The sequence below is a fragment of the Mixophyes fleayi genome, chromosome 4 (assembly GCF_038048845.1).
Source record: "Mixophyes fleayi isolate aMixFle1 chromosome 4, aMixFle1.hap1, whole genome shotgun sequence".
NCBI lineage: Eukaryota > Metazoa > Chordata > Amphibia > Anura > Limnodynastidae > Mixophyes > Mixophyes fleayi.
The window spans coordinates 286397429-286415580 of NC_134405.1; the positions used below are offsets into that span (position 1 = coordinate 286397429).

Here is an 18152-nt window from a genome sequence, read left to right on the forward strand (position 1 = left end):
TTCTGACATAAAAAATTAGCTTATAAATTAGCATTTTACATTGCTTTATGTGACACTACCTCTACACTACAGGTACACTACATCTGCTACTGACCTTTTTTAATGTTGTTGTCGTCCTGGTCCAGTACTTTTACCATCATCTCCACCGCTCTTGGGCTCATTGGATTTGCTTTTTGCTCTTCTTGACTATCTCCATCCCCCACCTTAACTTTTCCAACATTTTTTGGCCCTTCCAGCACCATCTCTGACTCTATCTCCGTCTCCGTCTCCATACCTGCAACCCCCACTGACACCTTGTCCTCACCCGCAACCCCCACTAACATCTGCTCCTCACCCGCAACCCCCACTGTCACTTTCTCACTCGCCATCTTCTGACGCTCCTCGGCGCCAAACAGGTTCCTCTGTCATTTTATACACTCAGACATGGGCGTTTGTTTCTGCTGTGGACCAATCAGCGATGATGCACGCCGAGAATGGAGCATTCCATTACATACGAAGGGGTTTTATTATTAGGGAGTTTTCATTGCATTTCACTTTAGCAGTTAAATGTTTTTCTAAATGTAATGTATCTTACTAAACTTCTATTTTATAGAAATGAAGGGAGTTAACTATAGCTAAAGCTCTGCCCCTTTATGCTAATGCCTTTGGTATCTCGTACATTTCCCCGCAAATGTCGCTGCAGTGTGTACGGAATTGAAATTATTGTTCACGACAACATGGCTGTAAAAAATCGCTAACGGGACATCCGCTCTTCCCTTTCTCGTCCTAAACAAGGCTAGTGTGTATGCAGTCCATGGACCGAGCGATTGGACCATCGATCGCATGTAAAATTTCTCGGCATAAAAAGTTGGTCGAAATTTCTGTAGTGTGTACCCAGCTTAAGATCTGGAGGTAGGGAAAGCCAAGGATTGTCCATTGTCTTCCACAGGACTGGTCCAGAGATTGTGGCAGGGACACAGCAGGGGAGCCACTGTGGGAGATTAACTCATCTCCACTCCCACTCCAACCCCCAGGTCCAGCACCCACAAATGTTTAAGAAGGAGAGACCGATGGGATTGTCCAGTGGAGGGAAAAATACAGTGGGAATTTGACCACGGAAGAAGGAGCCACTCGGCAGGGGTGGTGATTGTGGATTTTCTGAGGATTGTTTTCCTGGAGGTGCACGGCTGACTGATAATGAGTTTCTGTGCTCTACCAACAACCCCGGTGATCATCACTGTCCTGTATCTTGGGAAGGCGGTTCAGTGGGACTTGTCATCACTTCACACCGCTGAAAAATGCTCACCACATTTTGGGTAAATTGGTTCTCCTACAGGTGTGGGGAGACTGATACCTGGAGCCTCCACACTGGTGGAAAGTTGGCCAAGCGGCCAGGAACAGCAAGATACCAGGACTCCCTGAACCTCCTGTTGACACTCTTTTGCCTGTGGAACTGTTGCATGACTAAAGTGCATGGGGAACTTTGCTGGGACTCTATTTTGTCCAATAATTATTTTTACTTTAAGGGAGAGTATTTTATTCAAAGAACGGGCACAGCTATGGGTACCAGGTTTGCCCTGATCTATGTCTATATTTTTCTGGCATATTTGGAACACCTATATTTAGGTGACTTCAATAAGTTTGGGGCAAGTCTGGTATCCTGCTACAGGCATAGAGACAATGTTTTGTTAATCTGGAAGGGGGAAGACGATTCCCTAAACCAATATTGTCTATATTTAAACAAAAATTATTGCAACATAAAGTTCACTTACAACATTAGTCAAATATCTGTTAACTTTTTGGACTTTATTTATATTAAAAAAGATAAGATCCAAAGCAAATGCTATAAGAAAAAAACCGCAAACAGATACATCCTGAAAAAAATTATACAGAGGAAGAAGTACTTCTGAATCACTTGGATGAAATGAAACAAAACTTTGAAAAGTTATAAAGAGGACCAATTAAATGTAGCAATAGAGAAAGCTATCAAAACAAATATATATGATCTTTTATTTCCTAAACCAAGAGAGCACAGTAATCAGAATATGATTTTGCCTTCATTACAAGATATAGCTACTATCATAAATATATTGAAAAACTACACAAAAATACTGGAATATTTTTGTTAAAGATCAAATGTTGTTCCCGTTTGTATATAGCAGAACTGATAACTTAAAAGATAAATTGGCGAGAGGTACTCTTCAAGAAAATCTACCTTCAGGTAAAAAAAAACTAAGGGGATCCACAAGTGTGGGGTGTGCTCTGCCTGTAGCTGTTACGAGTCACAGGGGCTGAAGGCCACTTGCTGATATTTGCTCTGCTAATCTAAGAGGTGCGGAGTCTAAACACGCTCCCAGTCTTCGCCAAGGACCCCACAAGGGAGCTTGGAGTTTGCTGCAAGGGATGTGCAGGTCGCGACCCTCCAAGCTAGCTATCAGCGGAGTGGATGGTGAACTGACGTGGTCGTGCAGGCAGAGGTCAAACCGTACTGGTAAATGTTGTATCAAAGGATAAGGCAAATCAGAGTCAGCAAGCCAAAGGTCAGACAGTGGGAGAAATCAGGAACGAAGATCCAGAAGCAGAACCAGGGAGAGCCAAGTTGGTGCACAGGAGGTCAGTCTGAGAGCAGGCTGGAACGCTGGAGCATAGGAAGACCTATATACTCTAGCTTCTACCTAGTGTAAGATGCAGGTTTAAATAGTGGAGCCCAATCCCTGATTGGTGGCAGTGCAGGAGGCAGCCTGGACAGCTGACCGCAGACAGGAAGTGCAGAGAAGCATCCTGTTGCTAGGAAACGGAAACGCGAGCAGACAGAGATGCGCACAGCAATCCTGAGGTGAGAGGACGGCGTCCAGCTGCCTAGCAACAGTGGCAGGTTAGCTCACGAATGATTGAGTGAGATCCTGCTGTCTCAATGGGTATTGACTAAACTTTCCTGGAGGCGCGGAGTCTAACAAGATGGAAGGTGTACACCAGGGATTCCCGCAAGGGAATTTGGGCATCCGCGGCTTCCACCCTGCAGGTCGCGGCCCTCCAGGGAAGCTCCCAGAGAGACAGATAGAGAACAGGTTACACAGCAGAAGAATGATCCAATTCGGACATCAAATGGTGAAAACGAAGATTACCATTTTATTATAAAACATAAATACAAGAGTTCAATGAAGACTTGAATAATTGCAAATGATGATCACGAAGATATGCAAGAGTAGTAACCGTCAGCAACGTTCAATAGTACAGACTGCATACGTAATGATCAAAGTCACAATAAGTACCACTAAAGAGTGGAACACAATACACAGTTCAATGAAGATCACTGAAGATGTAAGTCATTGTTTCCAAGAGAAAGTGAGATAGGAGTGTAAAAAAGCGTTGTTTTTGTACGGCAATGAAGAAACGACTATGTTTTGCGATTTCTCTTGCTCAGAAAGACTTAGAAAGTTGATAATTGTGGGCAATGTTAGAAATGTCATGAAGTCCAAACATACAGCAGCAATGAACACACAGCAGCAATGAAGCACAGCTTACCACGGATTATGGAACAGGATAGCAATAATCAGCAGTGCAGGCCGAGTAGGTAACAGGTGTTGATCATAGCGTTTACCACAGGCAGTGGAACAGGTATGCGGAGATCGATAAAGTCCAAACATAAAGCAGCGATGAACACACAGCAGCGATGAAGCACAGCTTACCACGGATTGTGGAACAGGATAGCAATAATCAGCAGTGCAGGCCGAGTAGGTAGCAGGTGTTGATCATAGCATTTACCACAGGCAGTGGAACAGGTATGCGGAGATCGATGAAGTCCAAACATAAAGCAGCGATGAAGCACAGCTTACCACGGATTGTGGAACAGGATAGCAATAATCAGCAGTGCAGGCCGAGTAGGTAGCAGGTGTTGATCATAGCATTTACCACAGGCAGTGGAACAGGTATGCGGAGATCGATGAAGTCCAAACATAAAGCAGCGATGAACACACAGCAGCGATGAAGCACAGCTTACCACGGATTGTGGAACAGGATAGCAATAGTCAGCAGTGCAGGCCGAGTAGGTAACAGGTGTGGATCATAGCGTTTACCACAGGCAGTGGAACAGGCATGCGGAGATCGACCATACAGCAGCGATGAAGTACAGCTTCCACGGGATATGCATCACAGAAGAGGCATCAGAATCAAATCAGGTATGACTTGAAGAACCAGCAATAAGAAGGTGAAAGGAGGGACCTTATAAAGGGAGGCTGACCAATGGCAGAACTGACCAAAACACAGGTGAAGTAATCACAGGTGCAGACCGTGACTGATAGTCTGCACTAGGAAGCGAAGTTTAAAGTAGCAGTCAGTGTTTAGAGGCTTGGGTGGAGATACCCGGGGAGCAGGGCCGGATTTACCACTAGCCAACCTAGGCAATTGCCTAGGGCCCAGCGGTCCCCAGAGGGCCCTCCCATGGCCGGCGGTGAGACCACCCTTTAAAAATGGGACACTACTTATGGACCAGTGCTATATGCCTGCCTCCCCAGGCTAAAGTCTGCCAGCCAGCCCCTGAATAGGGGTATATGTTATGCTAAAAAACTATAGTGCTATGGATTTTTACAGGGAGGGGGCCACAAACCAGTATCTTGCCTAGGGCCCCATGAGGTCTAAATCTGGCTCTGCCGGGGAGCGGAGTGTGACAAACAGACAGCGCTGCCGGCAGAGGAAGGTGTCCGTCCCTGGCACTGATGGTGAGTGCGGGGACGGCTCCTGACAGCAGCACTATTAAGACTAATAATAGTAAAATCCAGGAATTTACAGTAAAGAATCGGACCTATAAAATAAACCATTTTATTAGGTGTAATTCAAAAAAATATTATATACTTATTGGACTGGGTTTGTTATATATAGGGTAGAATACTAGGATGCTCAGAAAACGTGTTTGAAACACATTAGGAATATAGAAAGATGAAATATAACATACTCAGTAACAACACATTTTAAGAGAAACATGGGTGTTCAGAAAAAGATCATGTTCATTTTCTGGGCACAGATTTAATCCAGATCAACTGGAAACATAGAAATATAGAGAACCAGTTAACAAGGACAGAAATGTCCTGGATTTTTAAATTAGATTGTTTGATCCCACATGGTCTTAATAAAGATTTTGAATTAAAATGTTTTCCACTTAATATACAGATTATTGTTTTCTTGGATCTGTCTAATAGTCCTGATATGTTTCCACCTCCCTACTTATTTTATTATATTTATTATAAATATTATACATACTATATATATATTTTCTTTGTATATGAATATTGAAGGTTTTCCTCCTTCCTATCAATTTTATAATAAAGTTATTTTTTTATTTGTGCATAATTATTCATACCCTGTTTATGTACTATGTTAAAAGTATCTGTGATCATATGAAGCAAATTAAAGATAACCATGAAAAAGGTCCGTCATGAAGACTAAAAATGTAAGTCATTTTGAGATTATATTTACAATACACTGTGGAAGTTAACTGAATAATAAGAAGAGCTGACACCATTTTGCATCGTTTTAAGGACTTATCAGAATGTAGTAATTAAGTGTTGCACTTGTTTCCATCTAGAAACTGTATGATAAAGTTTTGCTTTTTTATTGTAAAAAAGTTAGAAAATTAAAATTGTATATTATTAATTGAGAGGTAGTAACTAATTTTAATGGAATTCAGTAATTTCCAACCCATTATTTACAATGTAAGCCTTTGGGATATCCATTGGAGAAATAGAAGATAAAGATCTTCAACAACATTGATCAGCCCCTACAATTTTCTTTATTCATTTACTCTGCTGTTATTTGTTTTTTAAACTGGTCTATGGTTTACTTAAGATTTATTTGGGCTGCAGTGTGATATTTTTGAAGGACACTGTGCTAAATTTAATGTGGACCCAGAACATTAAATTGAACTGTTTAATTTGTGGTTACCCATCTACTTCAATAAGAGATCATCATCATCATCTATTTATAAGCGCCACTAATTCCGCAGCGCTGTACAGAGAACTCGCTCACATCAGTCCCTGCCCCATTGGAGCTTACAGTCTAAATTCCCTAACATACACACACACACAGACACAGACAGACCAAGAGAGACTAAGGGCAATTTAATAGCAGCCAGTTAACCTATCAGTATATTTTTGGAGTGTGGGAGGAAACCCACGCAAACACGGGGAGAACATACAAACTCCAAACAGATAAGACCATGGTCGAGAATCGAACTCATGACCCCAGTGCTGTGAGATGAGGCATCTGTTGAAATAGCTCCTAAAAATGGTTCCTAACATAACAAGCCCCAGATCCAACCACAACAATGAGCCATTATCTCTATGTGGTATATTTGAATCCATGTACAGAAAGGTGACTAGAGTTCAGGGAATAGGGCTTCCACAAGGCGTGATACACATGTTTGTGGAAAAAATTCCATATGTTAATACTGCACACACTTAAGTGCAGCAAACGAGTCCAGCTTGAGATGGTTATAGAAAAGTGTAAGCAAGACTTATTGAAAAACAGGAGGTCAGTAAAGGTCAGGGAAAATGTTAAATGGCAGATCAAAAGATGGCCGCTACACACAATATGGTAACTCATACAGAAAAAATGCACCTTAATCCTGCAGGTCCAACACAGGAGAAACCATGGAGTGTGCTATGTTTCCTATGCCAAGAGTATAGACACAAATAGCATTTCTGTCCACACAAGTCAGTAAAGATTAGAAAATATGGTATATATGAGGGATCATGGCAAGATGGACACCATGTATATCATGGACAAAATTCAGCATTTCCTCACCCTTTAGCTCCACCAGTGGAGATGGAAAAACGGAAATGACACCAATGCAGACAGTGTGGATATTAGAAAAAGGACTGTCCCAATACAAAGGAGCATACTTATTCCACTTCATGAAATACTAATGGTCCCCAAAAGAAATGTATTAATTCTTGATGGACACAAACTCATATGTCCGCCCATGGAGAAAACTGGCAGCCATAAATATGCAAACATACAAACAGTATGCTTAACAGTAAAACTTTTTACAGAGCAGAGAGCTAGCAGTTCGTGCAACAGAATCTCTAATACACACAATCTGAATGTCAGAAGCCCCAAATTTAAGAAGCTGCAGATGGTAGTATGTCTAATCTGGATTCTTTAGTAAATCAGTCCATGGCATATATATGTATGGTGAATACTAAATTGCTGAAAGGGATGTGATTTAAGACATGACGTAACGGCTTGCAGAAGCAGAGGAGAAAGTTTAAGTGCTTGGAGCAAGATATGGTTTACTTTCACCAACTAATTTATCCCTTAAGGTCATAACAATGTCTGAAATATATGCAGATGTTCTGCAAACTGTGTAATGTACAATTAACAAAACTCCCAGGATAATAGGGCGGATTTAAATCCTATTGATTGGGCAGTACAGGAGTGGGATATGGCAAATCCCCACTACTATTCTTAAGTGTACATTAACGTTTCTTTAAGGAGACACAATGAAACAGAAAAGCACAAGAATAAGAAGAATTAAACTCTGGATATGAATATTTATATTCATATTATAATATATAATATGAATATAAATATAATATTTATATAATCATAAAATAATTTGTCCCCCATAATATAATCATGTTTGCCCCTCTAAACCAAAAATCATGATTACCCTCATATATAAAACTTGTATTGTGTATCTCCTGTTATGTTAACATTGGCCAAATAGCTCCAACAGCATACTTTTTTTTTCTGTTCAATCTCAGGCAAATTTCAGTTTCTGTTGAAACTTGGGCGAGTGGTGTTTAATCTCCAGCGAGTTTGACTAAAAGACGGGGGTGATAGGTGTTTTGAAATCGACACAAATCGCCATAGACTGTATTTTTGAAATCTAAAAATCGTAGGATAACATATGGCGTCTTTCCACATAAAAAAATCGCCCATGATCTCTCACGATTCGCGGAAAATCGCTGAAAAAAATCAGAGCTTGATACATTTAGCCCCAGAAGTGTTGGAATTTTTCCATCTTTCTACACACATCTATACTAATATTTGTTTTTTATTACAGGTGTAACGTGAGTTTAATAACACAGTACTTTTGTTACATTTTTATTAAGTCTAAAGTGGAGGGAGAAGCAAAATCTTTATGATGATGTCAGCATTTTGCAAAACACTTTGAGAAGTATTGGTATATTAATTAATTTAGCAGCGTTCTGAAGGCCAAATTTTGAGAATTTCAAACATGTGAATACCCGGGAAAACTGGGTGCTAATGTGCAGGGGTGGAGCTGGATATTGCTATACTGTAGAGAGCCATGGGTGGCGGGTATTTCTGTAATGTGGAGGGGCTTTGTGATATTGCTGCAATATGGAGGGTTGAGGGATATAATTGAAATGTAGATGGGTAATTCTGTAATGTGGGGTGGTATAAACGATTGCTATAATGTGGTGGGGTGGGGTAGGGTTATTGCTGTAATGTAAGGGGTATTGCTGATTGTTGTAGTGTGTGTTGGGATGACATTGATCTAGTGTGCATATGTGGGTGGGATTTATTGATGTAATATAATACATTGTTGGGGGTAATTATTGATGTAGTAGGAATGCTAAAAAAGTTGGAAACCATTAGGAGAAATAGGCCTATTTGTAAAATGTGAATGCTACTGATTTAATGTTGGAGCTGATTGGAGGGCCTAGCGTGTTTATTAGTTGTTTTGCTTTTCAGGAGATGAATAGTATCTAGACAGCTAAGGGTAAATTTATCAAGCTGTGGGATTGAAAAAGTGAAGATGTTGCCTATAGCAACAAATCAGATTCTAGCTGTCATTTTGTAGAATATACTAAATAAATGATAACTAGAATCTGATTGGTTGCTATAGGCAACATCATTTCTCTCACTCGCAAAGGATGTCAAAAATTGGTCCGCGGCTGTGTCTGAAACCTTCAAATTTCTCAAAGTGGCCTTCTCATCAGTTCCTGTCCTCAAACAACAGGACACTACCTTACCATTCTTCTTGGAGGTTGATGCCTCCTCTGTTGGGGTAGGAGCAGTACTTTCTCAGAAATAATTCTGGGGGAAGTTACACCTGTGTGGGTTCTATTCTCGTAAATTTCTTCTTGCCAAAAGAAACTTGCCCTTACCAAGTGAAGATACGTCCTTAAAAGTTTCCGCTTTCCTATGATCATACAAATCTGTTTTACCTTCAATCTGCTCAATGTTTAAATATCCATCCAGCTCGCTGGTCTCTGTTTTTTCTCTAGGTTTGCCCTTCATATTACTTTTAGACCTGGAGACAATAAGAAAGCTGATGCTCTCTCTCAAGCCTTTGAAAATGAACAAAATCTTGAGGAATCGGAGAGTCATCCTATTCTGGACCCCAAAATCCTCTTCTCCACCTCCGTAGAACCTCTAATGACTCCTCCTCCTGGCAAGACTTATGTTCCGCCCAAATTTCAGAAGAAACTCCTACAATGGGCGCATTCTTCTCACTTTTCTGCATATGCTAGTACTCATATAACCCTGGAGTTCATTGCAAGGAGCTATTGATGGCCAACTCTCCACTTGGACATTTGTTTCAGCATGTGTGATCTGTGCTCAGCACAAGATTCCCAGTCAAGTACCCTATAGCCTTCTTTTTCCTTCACCCATTCCTTTGAGACAGTGGACCCACATTGCCATGGATTTTATTACCGATTTACTATCAAGTAATAAGTGCAATATTGGGTGGGATTATCACGATGCTTATACTTCTAACTCCAGAGGAGTATCTCTTCTAATATGAAAGAGAGTTAACTTTATACTAGAGGTTGTCAAAACTGACCCATTGAGCAGATTAATATTCCTACGTGGTACTTTTAATTTCACACATCTAACTGGGTACTTATATTCCACCCCCTAACAATAGTGAGGTCCTTCAAAAATGCAGTGATTTTATCTCCTTGTATCCTAATACTCTGCCTTGGAGACTTTAATGCTGTACTTGATCCAGCTATTGGTAGGTGGAGAGAATATGGAAAGTTGAAATTTGCTGGCTTGGTAGCTGAAATGGGATTGGTAGATGTGTGGTATTTAAGACACCCAGGAAAAATATGGTTCTCCTGTTTTTCTGCTTCTCATTGTGCTTTTTCCGCAAATTGAGTTAAATGTTGTTTCTAAGCAACTAGTGCCAGTTATCTTGGATGCCAAATACATGCCACAAGGCAAGTACCACTCTCTCTGACCACTCTCCCTTAATGCTCACATTAGATTTTAATGCTCCTTGAATCCAAATATTTTAGAAACGTAACCCCTTGGGAAGGTTATTTTGCCGCTAACATTCCTACGTCTGCACCCCCATTCTCTGGGATGCCTTTAAAGCCTTCCTACGGGGATCTTTTAGTGTGAATTAATTTTAGAGAGAATCCAGATTACAGCGCCTTGAAGAGTTATATCTTACTTCTCGCTTAGCAACGGACAAACATGCTTGGTTGATGGCACAGGGAGAATGGTTGGACTATCTCCTGGACAAATCTAAACGCAAATTACTGTTTGCTAAACACACTCAATATTTCTAGACAGATAAGTGTGGAAGATTTCTAGCTAGATCTGAGAAGGCGGCGACTGTAATAGCCGGATTTAGGTATAATTTGGGTATTGTACATACTTCGACTGAGGAGATTGTTACTGTTTTTTATGATTATTTTAAAGATGCATATGCATTCAAAGCTCAATACTCTGACTGACTTAGACATATATTTGACAATTACGCAAGCTGAGTTTGACTAGCAAAGAATATTTAGACTCACCCCTAACAACCGAAAAAGTAACTGCTGCTCTTTTCTCCTTCCCTAATGGAAAGGCTCCGGGATTGGATGGGATCCCTATTGAATTATATAAGAAACACATAGGGTTCTTTGTTCCCCATCTATTAGACACATTTACAAACCTAAGAGATTTGGGCTCGGTGTCCCTGTCTATGTATGAAGCTCTCATAATCCTTATCCCTAAAGTGGGGAAGGACCCTTGTTTCCTGATTCTTACAGCCCTATATCTTTATTTACAACAGATGTAAATATCTTGGCAAAGATACTAGCAGTACGTCTTAACTACGTAATAGATGAGATTATACATGATGACCAAACTGGCTTTATGCCGGGAAAATCAACGGCAATTAATTTCCGTAGACTCTTTTGTCATCTACAGCTGCCACACTCGGCAGATGAAAAAGCAGTGGTGGTGTCGTTAGATGCTGCCAATGTCTTTGATTCTGTGGAGTGGAGGTACTTGTGGGCGGTATTAATAAAATTTGGGTTTGGACCAATCTTCATTCAATAATTTAAACTATTTTATTCCTGTCCCAGAGCTAAAGTGTGTGTTAATGGCTTTATATCCCAATAATTTGTTCTAAACAGAGGCACAAGACAAGGATGTCCCTTGTCTTCCACCCTCTTTGCTTTAGCTATTGAACCATTGGCGTGTGTCATTAGAACATATCAAGATATCTATGGGCTGACGGTGGGTGCTAGGACAGACAAGATAGTTCTATATGCTGAAGATTTGTTGCTTTTTCAGTCTCATCCTCATAGTTTCATCCCAGTGATCTTGAAAGTGGTTACGATATTTGGCATACATTCAGGACTCCTGATTAATTGGGATAAGTCTTCTGTGTTTCCGGTCAAGGGTCCCTGCCCAACAGGCCTAGACTTACAGACCCCTTTGAAGTGGACTCCCACATTTAAATACCTGGGTATAAGAGTCTCTAACAATATGAATCACTAAATTCAATATAATCTACAATCTCAAATCGATTATCTCAAAGACTGAATTCATGCTTGAAAACAGTTGCTACTGACGGTTACGGGTCGGATTAATTTGGTAAAACTGATCTGTCAACCAAAGTTCCTGTATATATTACAGCAATCGCCAATCTATATACCCGTCTGTTTTTCAAACAATTGACCGCTTAATCTCCTCATTAGTATGGGCGGATAAATGAGCCTGTGTCAAGTGTACTAACATATGTAGATCCTGGCAGTTAGGGGGACTTTCATTACCAAATATGCGAATGTATTATTTTGCATCTCAATTAGCCTATATTAACATGTGGTTGTAGTCTCATGAGGGCTCAAACCTTCATGATCTACTGGTCTCTGGAACAGGATCTAGACACTGCTGAATCCAATTTCTCCTAGCTGGTAGTCGAGCTATAGGTGACCCTCCCATAATAACACAGGCTCTAAAGATTTGGCGGACTTCACTTAAAATGATAAGTAACTCTGATTATGACTCTAATACCACATTATGGTATAAATCAGATTTTGATGATCTAGTAAGGATAGGGGAAGCTGAAGCCTGGCGCTCATATGGCATCCTCCAACTTGGGAATATATATATAGACGGGATATTACGCTCTTTTGAACAACTTCAAGGACTGTACAAACTACCTGTAAGTTATTTCTATAGATATCAAAAACTTAGAAATGGTTTGGTTTTGCAGTTTAGGGGAACCAGACCGGATTTTATTGAAGACCCTCTAAGGGGTGCACTTAAAGAGGCTGAGCACAAGACATCAAGTCTTGAATATATATTCAATTCTCTTGAAAAAACAGGGCGAGGATGGCCTTCAGAAATTGTGAAACAAATGGAAAACTGACATAGGGGAGATTAGTAATAAAGATTGGAATAGTATGTTGGAAAATTCATACCAAATCAGTGCCTTTATCAGATACCTCACTACCTCCAGACTCTCCAAATTTAGTAAGAAACAGATAGTTAATTGCCCCAAATGTAAGTACGGAAGGTGATTTTTGCCATATGAAATGGAGCTTCCCACTGGTATCCTCCTTCTGACAGGAGGTGGGAAAATGTGTGTTTCAGCTGGACGTGGGCGAACCCTCCATCAATCCGAGATTATGTTTGTTTGGCCTGTGCCTAGCTGTGGACACACATAAACTTATTAAACTACTTATCATTACCCTGTTTATGTTGGCAAAAGTGATCATTGCCAGGAAGTGGATGGATCTGGAGAGCCTTATTCTCAGATAGATCCTGTTGATGATACCATGGGACACAAACGGTTTATGTATACTAGTTGTAATTTAAGTACTAAATATGAAAAGATTTGGTACAGATGGAGAGTTTCTCCTTTTTGTTGCGAGGGAGCTACAGGAGGTGGATCTCTCTTAGATACTATGCGCTGGACAGGTGCCTAGCCACTATTGCAGGTCTAAATAGTTATTTTGAAATAATTTGTCCATGGAGCTAATATGTATATATATTTTTTTAATATAGGTATTATATTTTCTTGAACAAAGTATATGTTATACTATGAAGAGGACTAATTTATCACGACAATTTCATTATTCTTATAATACATAGTGTTTGACTCCTATTGTTTTCTAATTTACATGGTTCTTGAATATTGTGTGTTTGATTTTATGACACTGTGATTACCCCTGCATGGGTATAGTTTTAGTATATTATTTTTAAGTTTCAATAAGATGTATAGTATCACAAAATTAAAAAATAACAAAAAACAAAAATTCATTTAAAACAAAAGTGCAAAACTATCTGGGTAATGGTAGATCGTTTCTCTCAAATGGCCCACTTCATTCCACTTAATGGTCTACCTTCAGCTACTGGTTTTGCTAAAATCTTCATCAAAGAGATTTTCCGTCTTCATGAATGTCCTGAAGAAATCGCCATTGGCTAGTTGAATTGTACTCCCCCTTGTTTTCCAAACTATTTAAAGCACCTGGGCTGGTTAGATGGTGCCAGATTTTCAAGTCCTGTAGCCCGTAAACTGCTGGTATATTTGGCTCCCTTGTATTCTACTATTATGGTATCTTGGTGTCTTTGCATCCTGGCATGCTGATGTCCTGGTGTCCCACTATCTCACATCCGTGTCCATCCTTCAGTTTCATGTGACCAGCATCACATGCTTCTCAGCTAATCCTGGTATGCTGTATACGTATGTCTTTGTTCTACTGTTCCTGGTATCCATCGTCATATGCTTCTCAGCTAATCCCGGCACCCTAAATCTGAATCTCTTCTATTGATCCTGGTACCCAGTGTCATATGCTTCATATCTAATCTTGGTATCCTGTATCCATGTCAGTTCTACTTATCCTGGTGTACAGCGTCATATGCTTCTCATCTACTCCTGGTATCCTGTACACGTGTCTGTTCTGATGATCCTGGTATCCAACTCCATTTGTTTCTCAGCTAATCCTGGTATGAAGTAACCTCTTCTATCCAGTAGACCCTTGTATCCTGGATTTCTTTATATCTCAAACTCTTCTTGTTGGAATACATCCTGTCCACTCGGTCTCACTTGGTACCCATCCGGAGAACCATGACCTGTGGGGTGAAGCAGCGAAGCCCAAACCTCCTTGCGGGGGTCCCTGGAGAACACCTTCATCTCTTTAGACTCCGCGCCACAGAGGTGGGTGGAGTCAAACCATTCAGACTGCAAGAAGCCAAAATTGTTCCCTTGAGTTTTGAGATGAATGGTTGATTATTAGTGCAGTCAGGAATGAATGTAGGGAGGATAACATTGAAGGTGAGGGAGACAGTTATGAAGATGCTCTATGATTGTGAGCTCGTTCATGTCCTTAATGGAGTTAATTACTATGAAGGGGTATTTTTAATGACACTGAGGGCAGTATTGAGGGCTAATAATGTGATTGGAATTAATTGATGATGTCCATTAATGATGAGTTATTTAATGATGGGGATGTGATGGTGTTAATGATTATAAAGGGTTTGTTATGATGAAGCTAAAGGCATTAAATAATTATGAGGGTGATGATGAGAGAGCTAATAATTAAAAGGGGTTTAGTTGGAGATTGGGAGCTTGATGTTGATGAAGAGGTTATAATGAGGAGATATTAAATTATCTGTTTGGAGTTTGCATGTTCTCTCCGTGTTTGCGTGTGTTTCCTCCCACACTCCAAAAACATACTAGTAGGCTAATTGGCTGGTGACAAAATTAACACTAGTGTATGTGTGTGGTCGGGAATTTAAGCATTGATGGGGCAGGGACTGATGTGAATGACAAATATTCTTTGTACAGCGCTGCGGAATTGGTGGTGCTAGATAAATAAATGGTGATGATGATGATATTTAATGATTATGAGGATGTTGATGAATGAGAGGGTAGGGTACTAAATTCCGACAGTGGAAATGTCGGTAGTTAATCTGTCCATGTGAAAATGTCAGCAGGCTAAATGCCGACACTTCCAATGTGGGGAAAGCTTGAAAATGCTGACAGTGTGATTGTCGACATTACCAATGCCAACATTAAAAGACCAACGCTGGATATCCGCTGCCATTGGTCTTATAATGGCGGCATTGTGATTGTCAACATTTTGAATTTCGACAATCGCTGTCAACATTTTCAAGGTGTCCTCAGGTGTCCGCATTTAGCCTGCTGACATTTTCATGTCGACAGGTTAACTGCCAACATTTCCACTGTCGAAATTGTGATCGCATCCGGACTGAGGATGAAGGGGTTAGCTAATCTGGTGGTTCATTATAATTTATAAGGTGGTTTGACTACTACCTAGAAAATATTTACTCTCTCTCATGAATGATAACACAGTGCTCTTAAGTTTAGACCATAAGTACCCCCCTATTTTAAGTGCCTCAGGCCACCCAAAGCCTTAATCTGCCTCTGGGCGCCACTTATTCTAATATATAATTTAACATCTGAACACTTCATTGAATGCACTCTGTAGGATGGGCCAACCTGTATTTTAGTCCCACTAGTAGGAAAATAAACCATCTGCATAAACAATTGGAATAGTGACTACAAAATACTTGTCCGTAAAATGCAGCTGCAGCAAATAGCTCGTGATAAAATTGTGCTAATGTACAAACAACTGGAGAGTTGTTTCATCTCTTTCCATGCTGTTCTATCGTTTGTCTTTTACAGCACTACATATGTGTGCTGATCCCGCGCTCTCCCCCCACACCTTTACTCAGCCCTCACTCAGTGCCCAAGGCACTGAAGAATGTCGACGTCACTACCATACGCGCCAATGAGGAGAGGAGTTTAGATTTTGGAGTGGGCTGGAGTAATTTGATTTCAGTTTACTCTCTTCGAAGAGTGAATGAAATGTAACGTATGATTAGAGCTCTCAGTCAGTAGTGGCTGCAACGCTTTATCCACCCGAGCTGCGCTGTTCCCCTTTGCACCAATTATTCTCTGTCTGCTCTGTGATAAGGGTCATTGAGTAGCGAGCACTACGAGTCACTCACTGAATTACCGGGCGTCCTGCAAACTTCATACCTGGCATAGTATAGCAGATTACCGAGCATTACCATGAGTCACCACTAGAGGGAAGTACGTGTGAGGAGAACTCATTTAAATAGCTCGTCGTTGGAGATCAGTTTACAGCTCAGTCTTGATTCTCATGCATATTTCCTTTGCCTGCTCCTTTGAATCACATTGATTTTTATCTCTTACCTGCGGAGGTTTGGGGGACAAGGGAAGAAATTTTTAAACTAACTTCCGTTTTTCTCTTGCTGGTTTTATCTGGGGGCTTGGTTATTTTACTGGTTTTTTTTTCCCCTCAAAAGAAACCTGGGATAAAACTCCACAGTGTTAATATCTTATGATACTCTTGTAGATGCAAGGATGAGATTGGCATCACTACATGGTGAGTGTGGAGTGTGCTGAAACCAGCCAATTTAATTTACTTTGCTGCAGAAGAAGGGATACTTCAAGCAGAAACCCAAGAACCATGCTGCCAGAATTCAGAGGAGGATATGTTCCTTTGGTCCTTTTTCTTGGTGTTTGGAGTTTTATAACTTTTACCCTTGTTGATAGCTGTCCAAGCAAATGTACCTGCTCCGGTCTAAATGTGGATTGTCATGGGCTTGGACTAAAGACTGTACCAAAGGGGATACCTAGGAATGCAGAGAGACTGTAAGTATAACTGCAATTAATATTTTAATATATGTACACTCTTTACTGCCGGCATCACATGAAATATTTAATATGTGACACTGTACTTACATCTTTTCACCAGAAATGGCATTGTTACATGTAAGTACTAATGGATTGAAACATATTGGGTTATATATACTTTGAGCATTTTATATGATGTAATGGTTTAGTCGGGAGTACACATTGCCCTGAGAATCACTGTCTAGTTGATGCATTTAGTGACTTTTAATGATCTGGTTTGTCTATCACACCGACCAGGAACAGTTGCTGAACAACAACTTGGGAGATATTGTAACTTTTAAGTTGTCAGTCTGCATCAAGATCTCCTACCATCCAGAAGAAGAGATTCTGCAGCGTTGCAAATCTTGACCACAATTTGTTTATTTTTTAACGTCAGCTTTCTTAATAATAAAAATGATCAACATTTGTAATCCCATCATTCATCAAACACTGAAGGCTGTGGCATCTAGGGGACAAGCGTGTCAAGGGAAAGGAGTTAAAACCACTAAGTGCCTGTTAGGTTTTGTTCAGCAGTGACAGTAGATTGTGTATTTTTAGCGATTTTCTTTTTTTTATAAGGATGAAATCTGCGTATCTCATTGCAATAATTATTGCAATTGGTTAATCACTTAACTTTGTTGAGTGCAGAACACTTGTTAGACTTTCACACAGTAACTATCTTACAAGAGCTGGAGCCTAATCGATTATATATTAAGTAGTAAGACATTATATAATAATGACTAGTATTGTACAGCATGTGTACTGTGTTTAGGAAAAGGACATAATAAATTGTTTGAGGTTCTGTTTATTTTTTGTTTCTTTGTTTTCTTTTGGGCCAAGTGAACTATACACACAATAACTGAGTTTGCATTCCTTCACTCTGCTCCATAATGGTATTGCATTACATTCTCATTTGACTGTGTAGTAGGTCTGAACTGATCATTTAATTACACCCAGCCCACTAAAAGTCCTCAGTAAAGCTAAATCTATTGCACATTGCCACATTAACTTGTGACAGCCACGCTGTAATACTGTCATGCTTTCATAGATTACTGCTCTGCAGGGTCACATGTTCTTCAATGTGCTCTATTTATGTGAGATTTGGTTTAAGTGTAAATCAAAAAACATATGCCCTACAGCTTCCCATCTGCTATGCTGAGGACTTTTTTAACCTTTAAAGCATAGAGATTTAATTCAGTCTCTTACTCTCTTCTTTTAATACCAGTGTTGAGTAATATGATTGGCACTGTAT

General features: G+C 40.1%; 1 protein-coding gene across 1 annotated transcript in view; it reads left to right on the forward strand.

The window, feature by feature from the left end:
- The first annotated feature begins 16062 nt into the window (after positions 1-16062).
- The window catches only part of SLIT3 (slit guidance ligand 3), a 488331-nt gene continuing 486241 nt past the window's right edge, over positions 16063-18152 (forward strand). The window contains exon 1 of the mRNA XM_075209818.1: positions 16063-16879. Coding sequence (XP_075065919.1) covers positions 16608-16879 — 272 coding nt within the window. The 5' untranslated portion in view covers positions 16063-16607. The remainder of the gene's footprint in view (positions 16880-18152) is intronic.